General features: G+C 34.1%; 3 protein-coding genes across 4 annotated transcripts in view; all 3 read right to left on the bottom strand.

The window, feature by feature from the left end:
* The window catches only part of LOC117400605 (homeobox protein Hox-A3-like), a 36,758-nt gene that overhangs the window by 18,864 nt on the left and 4,621 nt on the right, over positions 1-13,273 (bottom strand). For both annotated transcript variants that reach the window (XM_034000801.3, XM_059021721.1), the window contains exon 2: positions 5,232-5,333. The gene's annotated coding sequence lies outside the window, so the exon portion shown is untranslated. The remainder of the gene's footprint in view (positions 1-5,231; positions 5,334-13,273) is intronic.
* Positions 6,090-8,504, bottom strand: LOC117400606 (homeobox protein Hox-A5-like). Its single transcript, XM_034000805.3, has 2 exons — positions 7,904-8,504; positions 6,090-7,104 (listed from the first exon to the last, which is right to left on the bottom strand). Exons 1-2 carry the CDS (start codon positions 8,472-8,474, stop codon positions 6,854-6,856), a joined length of 822 nt encoding a protein of 273 aa, XP_033856696.1. The 5' UTR covers positions 8,475-8,504; the 3' UTR covers positions 6,090-6,853.
* On the bottom strand, positions 10,162-12,895 carry LOC117400608 (homeobox protein Hox-A6-like). The gene is made up of 2 exons (XM_034000808.2): positions 10,899-12,895; positions 10,162-10,418 (listed from the first exon to the last, which is right to left on the bottom strand). The coding sequence occupies exons 1-2, from the start codon at positions 11,323-11,325 to the stop codon at positions 10,165-10,167; spliced, it is 681 nt and encodes a 226-aa protein (XP_033856699.1). The 5' UTR covers positions 11,326-12,895; the 3' UTR covers positions 10,162-10,164.

Raw genomic sequence — 13,273 nt, 5'->3', positions numbered from 1 at the left:
ATCCAAATACTTGGCCACTTGTACAGCCTTCTTACCACAGTATTTTATAATCCAGCTTTAGTCTGTCCCACTGCAATTGCACACTTCACAGAACTCTTAATATTTGCATATCTCTGTGCTAGAAACTGTTTCACACCATGTTTACTAAACGTCTGCATTTCGTGGCATTTCAAGAGCACAATGTTATTGTAATTATCAGACAGCGAAGACATTACCAGGAAAAACGCTTCAGTGAAAAGATGGACTCCTCAGACACTCTCCACGTGCCCAATACATTCCACAATTCAGTATGATATAGATACTTCTGATCCGACTTTTTATTATTTATTTTGAACAAAAAAGCCGTGCCTTACAAAAAAAATAAAATAAAATACAATAAAATAACATATGAAATCAATGGAAGATAAGGCGTATGGAAAAAAGTATAAGCATAGCCCAGTATGTGCCTGACTACAAAATATATTTGAAATAGACACTAGTGTGTCCTCCTGAAAGCTAAGCTACCCTACGTTTTAAAGTGACCTAAAAGTGACACCGTCTGCATTTTATTTCTTATTAATCTTGGAAATTGACACTCTTTGTTTAATAACAAGGCGTTTCTTTCACGAGGCGAAATTTTCATATTTGTTAGACGCAGTGACCTGAAATTCACCTCGGCCTTGGACTTAGCCTTTCTAAAAGGTCTGTGCAGTTTTGTATAGATAACGGAGTGCTTTATCCAGCTCAATTCCCTACAGGACCAGAAAGACAAACATGTGAAAGAATGGTTTTATAAAGCCTGAATTAATCCTGCCTTATATATCTTTTTTTAAACCATTGCATTTTATTTGTACTTGAGGAAAGCAAACGTGTCTGTCATTAACAGTGGACTTTATCATAATGTATTTAAAAAAAAACAGCTTGAGTTCACGTGCAGTATTTCTATTTTTTAAAGAACCACGCCTCTCTTATGGTCCTATTCAGAAGACACAATACTGAAGTTAAACGCCTTTTTGTAGAAGATGCGTAGGTTCCAGACTCCCTACCTATACGTGGCTGACTTTGGTTGCTTCGATTTTTGAAGATATAAACTTCTGAAAAGAGTTGATGGTGTTACAAATACAAATTAAGTTTAATTAATGTCCCTAACTAATCTTTGCGACATTACCACTTTTTTTATTTGATTTGTGTCCAAAAAAGCATTGCAAAAATGACCACAGATAGTTCAATTAAAAATGATCTACAACACAAACTGACAGTTCTCTCAGATATTTAACACAAAACGTGTGTTCTTTGTTATAAGAAAACACTGAATTTAGCACATGCGGTTTGGTATTTGGGGTAGACACATGTTTCAATATTACAATGCAGCAAAGACTTAAGAACCAGCATAGCTATTGTACTACAGCAAGTGTGTGCAGATTAGATACACTCCATTGTTTATAATAATAATGATACAAAAAAAAACGTTTTGTGAGTTCTAGAATAGAATTCTTTTAAGATATAAAAAAGTGTTAACGATTATTGAAGATAATGCAGAATTAAAATAGCAATATGCATTTTTTAGGTGTGTAATTGTTTTAAAAAGAACATGTTAGTCATTATAGATTATATGGGACACATTAAGATTGTTCCCTCTTTTTTTTTTTTTTTTTTTTTTTTAGAAAAGTAAGTTAAATAATATACTACATGTTTTATTTCCTTTATCATAATAGCAAATAAATGCACTCACGCAAATTGATTCATGTGATGCGTAACATCACATGAACGATGTTTATGCAAACGTCAGATAAACTTAATTTACTGGTAAAGCCTAAACGGAAAAAAAGAAATGGGAGATGTGTGCTTTTTGATATAAGTTAATAGAGTTAATGGGAGATCTTTTGATCAGAACGCTGTTTTTATTAGTTACTCCAGGAATTTGAAGTCTATCCTATTTTTATCAAGTACTTTCTGTGAACACGAACAGCTAATACGGATATTGGTTTGACTATATTTTAAATTATGAACTAGTTAAATACATAATAATACAAAAAACAATAATGAATACTGTGTGTGTGTGTGTGTGTGTGTGTGTGCGCGCGCGCGCGGTGTTAGGCATTTGTCAGTGAAATCAGAATATAATTTGATTCAACTAAAAGATGAAATACGTTTTATGTTTACTTAGTCTATATTTGTGACGAATAAGGGTGGTTTTCTTGTTGTTTTTATATTTACCTGTCGCACGTTTACAAATGTCATGCAAAATACCCCCAATCCATAACTCTGGAAGATATACAGCATGTCCAGATGATGAAAAGAAAAGCCCTTCCCTGTATATAATTGAGGTCGACTTGAAGTCTGAGTTCACCTGGAGTCCAGAGTGATACATGCCTAATTCAAAGCTATTTTATCTTTTGTGTTGATAGTCAGGATCTCAGTTATAACACTGACATCAAGCCCTGTCTGAGCAGATGACTAAGAGATGCTCAAAACCTAAACTTTTGACCCCCATTTTTTGATGTGCCTCTGTGCCCCAGCTCAAAGGGTTATAGCTCGTGTATACTGCGAGCATTCTGCACCGTCGTCCGCCAAACGTTCATTCAACAATGAGGTGCGTGATACGAGTTCTATATAATAAATATTTGAAATATAGAACTAACAAAAATCCACCTTACGTTGCATGTTTTAGACCCACGTTTAGTATTAATCGTGATAGGGAAATCAATCATAAAGGAAACGTAGCGTACTCTGTTGGTGAACGTTTTGCAATTGTGTCTGTCAAGGCAAGCCCATCGAGCTCTATATGGTTAAATACATTTTAATTATTTCCTAACGTTTTTACAAATGTTCTTACTTTGCTCTGATGAAGTAACAATGCACGCATGTTCCTGATATTGTTTCGACTCGCGTGCGTTGACTGTGAACTTGGCCTAAAGCGAGCTCTGCTGGTGACTCCGAGGGTGTGCAGATTTATCTTTCTTGCATTTATTTGACCTAGCAGTGAACTGCATGGGAAGCTATTTGTTATGCTGTGGCACGATCCACTGAACAGCATACGCGGTTCAGAAACCCTAAACAATGTGCACGTATTGCGATGGTAACAATCACGAAATTGGCTGCTGTATTTATTGCAAATCAATCTGATTTGCTGAAACAAAATGCGCTCTGTATATCATTACTTGATGCAATAGATGCAGGTCTAGTGCCGTTCATATTTTAATGAACAGAAGTAAATATTTTAACAATAAAAACACAATTGACTAGTAATGGGTTTTCTTTTTTATGTTCAGACCCTCAAATATGGCAATGTGGATTTTTTTAAACAAATATATATATATATATATATATATATATATATATATATATATATATATATATATATATATATATATATATATATATATATTAATTAAAGCCAAAGCCGAATCACATGCTAAAGTTAAAACACAAACCTAGAGGTGTAAGCCTATTTGACAGGCTGCCTACCTGCAATTAAACAATGGCCAGTTGACCAAAATATTATATCCTTTACATAATATCTATCAAGAATGCTGCTTCTAAGTAAAATTAATATACTACTACTACTACTACTACTACTACTACTACTACTACTACTACTACTAATAATAATAATAATAATAATAATAATAATAATAATAATAATAATAATAATAATAATAATAATGTATGATATATATTCAGACCCCAAAATTAAGATAAAATCTTGCATTAAAGTCACTTATGGGTCTATGATCATTTCTTGGATTCTTTTAACCTGTAAAGCCCTAAAAAAATTGCTACTGATGGAATTTGTGCAACTGATGGAACCTATAAGACTGAAAAAGTGTATTCTGACAATCTTTATTAATTAAATATTGCACTGAATATGATAACACAGAGCTCTCAAAATAAATTACTTAATTTTGTATACATTTGTTATAATTTAAGAATGAAAAGCTTTAATACATACATACATACATACATACATACAAACATACATACATACAAACATACATACATACATACGGCAGTTTATCAGATAACTATGTTATGATTGTTTCGACATGGCAAACATCTAATCCAATAACACGAAACAAGCTGAATTCAAGATACTTAGTTTATCCATAATTGAGTGACTAAAACATATCTGTTTTTTTATGGAAAAAGAAGAAAATATATATCATTTCAATAAAATATTGCTTAACAATTAAAATACACCCAACTTAAAAGCTCTCATTTAGGCTATACTCATTCGTTCTATCCAAACCATTTTCAAGGACGTGGAATTTCCAACTGTCATTTTAACTTTACAATTAAAACAAAGGGGGTTACTAACATAAAAGGAATTTCGCTGGCCAGACGGAACTGTTTCAGAGATTCAACCAGTTTTGCTTTGTTTAAAGTTGAATCTTTATTGCATATTGTAAAACGCAGCTAATTGCACAGGAATGTTCTGGGGAGACATTTCATGGATGCAACTGCTAACTCACTAAGCCATAAACACCATGTGTTTTTAACTTTTATTGCCCCGCCTCAACACCGCATTTAAAGAGGAGTCATATCACTGCCAGTACCGTAGTAAAATGTTATATCATATAAAGGTTATTGTTATGTTGTTTTTTCCGGTGGAGGGGGGTGTTTTTTCGGAATTGCTTTTGTTTTTATCAGATTCTTTCCTGTTTTGGATAATCATTAACAAGCATTCACTAAGAAGGAAGTGTCACAAACTTTATGGTTTATCAATCACAATATAAGCAAGACAGCTATTTAATAAAAATCTATTGTCTGTTAAGCAACATCTGGTATGAAAACCTACAAGGAAATGTTAGCAACAGAATCACTTTTTATCTATCGATTTTTAATTAAAGATTGACAACAACAACATGAAACATAAACACATGCAGCATCTATGCTTCAACAATATGTGCATTCATGATAAAAAGTAATTACAATACAATTTCATTTCTGCCCGCCCCCAATATATTCCAGAATATACTACAGACAAAGTAGTCATATTTGGTAGCATAAGTAAAGGTGGGCTTTGATACCAACATCAACATATACACACGTATCATATTGCAAACGCTTTTGATTTATCAAATTGATAAGATTTGAATAAGGATCATGCCATTAGGAACAAGGACTAAAAAAAACCCAAAAAAACCCGGTGTACTTTGATTAAACAGACCCAGGTAACTATGGGTGGAGTTTCTGAAAGTTAAGTGTTCATAAAACCAATACAGAGAGCCTACTATTTTGTCCAAACTTACCTTGAGCTGTTTGGCCCCATTTTTCCACGTCGTTGGTGTGTGCTGGCTCCATATCGCACTTTGTAAGAATAGTTGCTGTTATGGTCAGGAAACACTAACAACCTGCAAAAGAGTCAAATGAAGTCTTGCGTCAGTGTGATTACATGTTATGTGGAATATACGGTTGATGTCTACACCCCAAAACCATAAAACTTACTTTAATGGCACCACGTGACTGTTTATAGCCAGTGAGCCTATCTGTCTCTGCTATGGACGATTTTACGATCTAATTCATAGACAAAACCCCATTCATTTGGCACCCAAATGTCATATAGCCGGAACTGGGGCTAATAAAGTTTACTGCTTTAAACTTCAAAAGGACCAGCATGTAGCCCGTTAGGGTACAGATGCAGATCACCTCTTGCAGTTTAGTGACAGGGAGTCTTTAACCAGCCAAGCCTATGGGTAAGTACAGTTACAGCTGATGTGCCTTATACCTGTTGAACTATTATAAAAATGAAAGGAAACTATGACAGTGAGCTAGGTACAGGCCTACTATGATCAACTGAAGAAAGGTCTTGAAGTGTCTAAAAGGTTTGATTTTAAAATCCCATTTTTAGCTGAAATACGATAGGCTGGAAAAGCAAGGTCATAACGATATTTCCTAAACTCTGCTTTTAATGACAGAAGTGTGCAGTAAACTGCTTGAAATTAATATGTAGGCCTACAGATGAAACTGCCGTTTTTTACATAATAACTATAAAAGACAAACTGTTATATCAACTCATAATTACGCTGATCAGGAAAACGAAACTCAGAGTTATTTTCTTTCCTTTTTTAAGTTACACATAAACATCTGAATACAGAAACGTTACAATAGAAAGTTTATTTTCGTTAGATTTTTTTTTTTTTAATTTCCAGTCAATCTTAAAAACAAATACAAAAGCTTATTACGATATGTACAGACAGCCAAACTTGGACTATACTGAATACTCTTTTTTCACACAGAAAAAAAACATTACTGTAGATGCGCTTTTAAGAACAACTTACTGGAGTTCGTGCAAAGAGTCATACAAAGGCACAGCAAGGACATACTGTTTTTGAAATCATAGTTCCTTAACGTGGTCACAACGCACTACATTTACACTATTACAAGATAGGTAGTATTGCAATATTTAAAATAACGATAGCATCGGTAACAAAGAAAACAGGTAGTTTGAAACTAAAGTCTCTTTTTTTCTTACAGCTTGGAGCTATTTAGACATTTAAGCATACAACACAGACACGTACACAATTTTGCAGTTCGAGTGCAACACATAACAATTATACTAAACTGTTTTTTTTCTGTTACTTCAAGTAACACACGCTTTCTTTCTGCGTTACAGTAAATAAGTTAAAACATCTACTTTTTGTGTTAAGACGATGCAGATTCAAGACAAAACATTTACAGAAAGCAAGTCTACTCATACAAGCATTATTATACGATCATAAACAGGTCACATGTTTAAAAGACTGGATGGTGTTATTATAATGTGTTCTTCTATTCTCAGAGAAGTACACAAGTGTTTGGGAAGTCTCTATAGTACTGATTTTAGGGTAATAGTCCATCTTCCATTGCCAGTACTTTGTGAAGTGCTTTGAAATTAAGGGCGATAGACGCCTCCTGCAGCTGCCATGCTCATGCTTTTCAGCTTATTATCTTTTTTCCACTTCATTCTCCTATTTTGGAACCAGATTTTAATTTGTCTCTCAGAGAGGCACAGAGCATGTGCGATTTCGATCCTCCGTCTCCGCGTCAGGTACCGATTGAAGTGGAATTCTTTCTCGAGCTCCAAGGTCTGGTATCTCGTATAGGCGGTCCGAGCTCGTTTCCCTTCTGGTCCGGCCATGGAGTCTGTTACACAAAAACGGGATTGTTTTAAAACATAATAATAAAAAATAATAATTATTATTTTATTATGAATAATAATAATAATAATAATAATAATAATAATAATAATAATAATAATAATAATAATAATAATAATATACATCTAATGGTACATTATAATATGAATAAAATATAAGTGTTTTGGCCATCTAAACATAAAGCACATGCATTAACACAAACAGTGACTATTATAACCAGACTTAATTTGTATATATATATATATATATATATATATATATATATATATATATATATATATATATATATATATATATATATATATATATATATATATCGCTCTGCCTGTTACGTTCATATATGCATTTTTTTAATGGTATTGAAGAATTAGACAGCTCCTGATCTCTAACAACAAGCTTTAAAATAAGAAGACGAAGAAGAAGAAGAAGAAGAAGAAGAAGAAGAAGAAGAAGAAGAAGAAGAAGAAGAAGAAGAAGAAAGTTTTGTTTTACAGAGAGAATTTTCTACGGGCACCTTCATTAACTTTTTCGAGAGAAACCATAGGAATGAGTACAATAGATAACATTTATATATTACAAATAAAATACATATTTAACAGACACATATGGATTCTTTCTCCAGATGCATTGCTATCTTCATGTGGATCACGTACGGGCTACTGTTCTCTTCTTCTGCTCTAACTGCTACACGCTTCCAATTAAAACAGCAGCAGCAGCATGTTACACAGCATTAGCATGTTACATTTCTACATGTCTTCACACAAACAAAACAATAATGGCTTTACCGTGACTCATGTGTAGCTTTCTCATCCAAGGGTATATCTGGGGTTGTGATGATTCCGATGCATTTTGCCCGTTCTGTGAACTTGTCTGGCCGCTGCTTGCCGGAGTGTCATCCTCAGTACCAGACGACTTTCCAAGCCCATCTCTGCATAAGTGAGTGCTGCTGCTGCTGCTGTTAGGAGTGGAGGAAGAGGTAGTGGGGCTAGCTATGGAGTTTTTTACAGCGCGGCGAGGCTCGCTTACAGGCGAGCTGGCAACGGTAGAACAAGGTAGTGGGTCAGGTGGAGGCGAGTGGGATGCTGTTGCAGGTTGGTTGTACCTGGTTTCTGCAGATGCTGTTGTTGCACTAGATGCATAGCTGGGAGCACTTTCACCAGCGCCAAAGTGGTTCGAGGTCGAGCGCCCAGTGCTAAGATCCATCCCATTGTAGCCGTAGCCGTACCTGCTGGAATGCATGGTCGCCGAATCTCTGTATTGCTCGTTCACCGAGCTATGATCTCCATAATTATGTAACTGGTAATCCGGGCCATTAGGATAACGACCGCAGAATGCGTTTACAAAATAAGAGCTCATTTGTTGTTTTTTTTGGGGTTGTTGTTTTTTTTTAAAAATATATATGTATGTGTGTGTGTGTGTGTGTGCTTGATTTGTGGCTCTAGGTCGTTTTGTGCGTCTATAGCACCCCAGCACAATTTATGATGAATTATGGAAATGACTGGGACATGTACTTGGTTCCCTCCTACGTAGGCACCCAAATATGGGGTACGACTTGGGATCACGTGCTTTTGTTGTCCAGTCGTAAATCCTGCTTGATGACCTCCAGAGGTAAACTCGTGCACAAATAGGAAAGATGGGTGGATGCTGAAGCTCAGGAGCGCGCACTGGAGGGGCGTCCTTTCTTCAATTTCTGCTTGAGCTATCATCTTGCGCCACCATCTGGAGAGTGACGTGCACTGTTCTGTTTAAGCGAGGGAATTGGGATTGGGGTCGAATAAAGGTTAGCATTCATTGCAGCACTGTACGTTGCATTCATAGTTCCGGCCGGGTTACGACGTATACTTGTGTTTTCGCTAAAAAAACAAACAAACAAAAAAAAACTTCTTTTCGTGCTATTTTAAAGAGTAGACTAGATTTACACGCATATCTTTGTTTCTTAGTGTTTTACGAATCTGTAATAATAATAATAATAATAATAATAATAATAATAATAATAATAATAATAATATTTAGAGCGTCGTATGGAATGTGTGGCGATTTTTTTTTTAACACACCGAAAAATTACTGTTAAGCTTCATTTTAGCAGCGATTTTACCCTAAAATAATAATTTATCATTGCATTTAATGAATACATTCTAGATTACAATGTATTCCCGTGTTTTCTCTATGTAAATGAGCCATAGCTTGATTAAAACGTATTTAAAAGGGTTAACTCTCGATGATTTAATATTTTGCTCAGTCGTAAGAAGAAAGCGAACCTATGCTATTTAGTATTTGTATGGGATAGCATTTTTCGGTACGATAGGCTAAGCGATATAAATATGTCGACATTTTAGACATTTTACACTATGGTATGCAACTCCCAATATATGTAATCGTAATTGTAGCTATATACATGCACATTTTTAAAATTATTATTATTATTATTATTATTATTATTATTATTATTATTATTATTATTATTATTATTTAATTAAGCATATAACAAAATACATTGAAATGTGGTCCAAATAATATTTTTTCACTAAAGGAAGTATCGCCAAAATCAGCTGCTAAGCATTTTCCCACGTTTTTTTGTTTGTTATTTAAATGTTAACGGGTAGATCCTAGAGAAATTTAAATCATAATTTAAACGATTGTGTGGTGTAATCAACAACAGTCTATTTCAATTAAGAAAAATATAAAACCGCGCGAGTTTAATAATTACAGTTTGGAAACCATCATCCATCTATCTATCTATCTATCTATCTATCTATCTATCTATCTATCTATCTATCTATCTATCTATGTTAAACAGACACATATACACATGTAGAACATACATACATACATACTCTCTCTCTCTCTCTGTCTCTCTAATTATATAATTGTAGAATGTTAATATAATGTAATTAACATAAAATACAATTTTACAAAACTCAGTACTTTAAAGGAGTGCTGATAATAACATATTGATAAATAAATACATAAATAAACTGAAGAAGCGAACACCGTTAATCAGATGATATACTGCTAACACAGATTAAACGGCCTGTAAATACACACACTACTCCTTTGATGTTGTTTTTTCACAGTCTGACTGTGTACTCCCGAGCAAATTGTTTTCCTTTTTCCATTTCATGCGTCGATTTTGAAACCATATTTTAATTTGCCTTTCCGTAAGACAAAGTGCGTTTGCAATTTCAATTCGTCGACGTCTGGTCAAGTATCTGTTAAAATGAAACTCTTTTTCCAATTCTAGAGTTTGGTATCTGGTGTAGGTCTGTCGTCCACGTTTCCCATGTGATCCATATATTGAACCTGAAGAGAAGCACAATGAACACGACGGATAGTTATAGTACGATATGAAAGCCATTGCAATAATTATATTATCAAAGTTAAATACAAAAAGTGCACTTATCTCATTCAAGCAGCAGATACATCAATAACTCTAACATCTTAAACAATTGAAGCATTAACTTCATTTAATTCGGCATTTCTTTAACCCAGCTAGTCCCCCAGTCCTTATTTTACCTTGCTCTGCATGTTGTATACATTTATATAGAGCCTGTTTGATATTGATATACCAGATACTGTACCGATAGCTTATTTAAAACACTTTTCCTAAAGTATAGCACATAAATTAGGTTCTTCAAACAACTGAATGCACCTGAAAGCCTCTTAAAACCTCAACATCATTATACTACTACTTATAATAATAATAATAATAATAATAATAATAATAATAATAATAATAATAATAATACAGTAAACCACTTGGGAATTATATACAATATTTACCATTGCAATTCATCATCCATGGATAAGCTGAACCCGGGTACTTCCGGTTGGGTGGTTCACCCTTCAAGACTTTGTTTTGTGCATACTCTGGTTCGGATTGTTGCTCAGCGTTGAACGGCATGTACTCGCTATGTGTCCTCTGCTCGCCGGCACTGCCTGCAGGAAAGGCGTTAGGTGGGTCCCTCTCTGGATGAAAACAGGATGGCCCGTAATCACAGGGCACTCTTGTATCAAGTACTGTATTTGATTGCTGATAAAAACAAGGTGATGGATAAGTCTTGTCTTGGATCGTAGAGGTTCCACAGGACGCTGGAAAGTGTCTTAGAGCTTCATACCCAGATGTGTACACGGGGATTTGACCGAGAAAAGAGTCCTGACTGCTGGTCAGGGCAGTGGGGAAAGCAGTGTTCACAAAGTACGAACTCATTTGCTCCACAAACTGAACTATTGCGATTTGTTGTGTGTTTGTACATCTGGCTATAACTATTAGTATTCCTCCAGCTGGTTTGTTTCTAGATGGCTAGGAGCCAAACGCCACAGCGGTAAAAGTAACCAGCTGATCGCGCATTGGCCAATAGAAATAACCTTCCCTAGAAATGATTGCTCTCTGGAGGCCAGGGAGAGATCCAGTGAACTTCCCGTCAGCTCAGAAACAGCAGCTAGCCAATTAGATTAATAGTATAAATGCGAGAATTTCACCAGTTAGACTACTGTACCTAGCATAATAGACAGAAAGACAGAAAGAAAGAAAGAAAGAAAGAAAGAAAGAAAGAAAGAAAGAAAGAAAGCAAGCGTCATTGTTTTAACAGATGTCATGATCAATAATCTGGTAGGTCTCAGTGTCATGAATATTTTATTTGAGTTTTGAACAGGACATATAACATATCAATGATATTACAACTTTTAAACCTTTGTTAGGATAAATACCGTGCTGTTTATTTTGCGTTTGGTGTGATCGATGTGATATTTAGGAAATGTAATATCTAAATGGAAATAATATTTAGAAGAACAGATTACAAACTTCACAGTTATGTGATAGTCTTTCTAAATGCCAGTTATTTAGATTTCCTGCTATTTCTTAAAACGATGTATAACCATTAGCATCATGTAGCAATCTGATCGAAGCCCATTTAAATAAAGTGAATTTCAAAACCAATTATATTTTAATAGTTATTTTTCTAAAGGATAATTGTATATGCATTATTTTGGCAGTGTACTATGTTTTATAATGGAAATTACACTAATGTTTTAGATTTTTCTTTTGGTTGATTTTGTATGTCATTCTATATTTTTGACGTGTCCTGTGTGTGTTATTTTCTTGGTATAAGATGTCTTCAATATTTAATAGAGCAAATAAAAGGTAAAATACATTGAGCACGGATTTCATCAAAGAAAATATGTTTGTTTGTTCTAATTACATTTTTACTCCCCTGTAATTATGATCTTTGTATGTATGTATGTATGTATGTATGTATGTGTATGTATGTATGTATCATTAAGCTACTAACAACCAAACGAGCAAGATGGGCTGAATGGCCTCCTCTCGTTTGTAAACTTTCTTATGTATGTATGTATGTATGTATGTATGTATGTATGTATGTATGTATGTATGTATGTATGTATTAGAGGTCGGCACAGTAGAACATCCGGAACCGGGTACCTGCCGTGAAAAATACCCGGGTACCCAGATCTTTTTCAGGTTTTCTTTTTTTCTTTAAATCACATATATTAATGTTTAAAGTGCATGATAGATATTTAAATACTATATAGTACACATACATTTAGTCTCTTCAGATCTGTAGACTTGTGTAACCTTTTTCAGCACTGGAAACATCGAAATAATAATAATAATAATAATAATAATAATAATAATAATAATAATAATAATAATAATAATAATAATAATAATACATATCTTCATTGCTCATTTCTTGTAAAGAAGCCGACATATCTGAATTTTGTTCAGCGCAGTTTTCTTTTGACACTTCTCCAATCACATTTGTTATTTTCCTCATCTTGGTTTGACAAGATGAGGAAAGTGACCTAGCAAATTTAGATCTGTGTTTTCTTTATTTTATTTATTTATTTATTTATTTATTTTAAATGTTTTATACTGTTAGTTAAAAAAAATCAAGTTTATTTTTTATAGTCAACCTCTATGAATGTATAGAGGCACACGTGCGCCTAAATTAAAATGTAGGTTCTCACAAGCAAATTTCTAATCGCATATGCAACCAAATTAGTCGCACTGTAGAGCCCTGTTGTTAAGTTGTTTAATTTCTGATTTAGTTGAGAATAGTCGCCGCAGCTCTTATTATTGAGGTGTACTTACCTCTCGCTGTGTTGTTGTTTTCTCTAAAACATTGACATGTCCG

Source organism: Acipenser ruthenus, chromosome 4 (genome assembly GCF_902713425.1).
Source record: "Acipenser ruthenus chromosome 4, fAciRut3.2 maternal haplotype, whole genome shotgun sequence".
Classification (NCBI taxonomy): Eukaryota; Metazoa; Chordata; class Actinopteri; order Acipenseriformes; family Acipenseridae; genus Acipenser; species Acipenser ruthenus.
The sequence above is the reverse complement of the archived record's forward strand: the minus strand, read 5'-3'. Positions and strand labels throughout refer to the sequence as shown.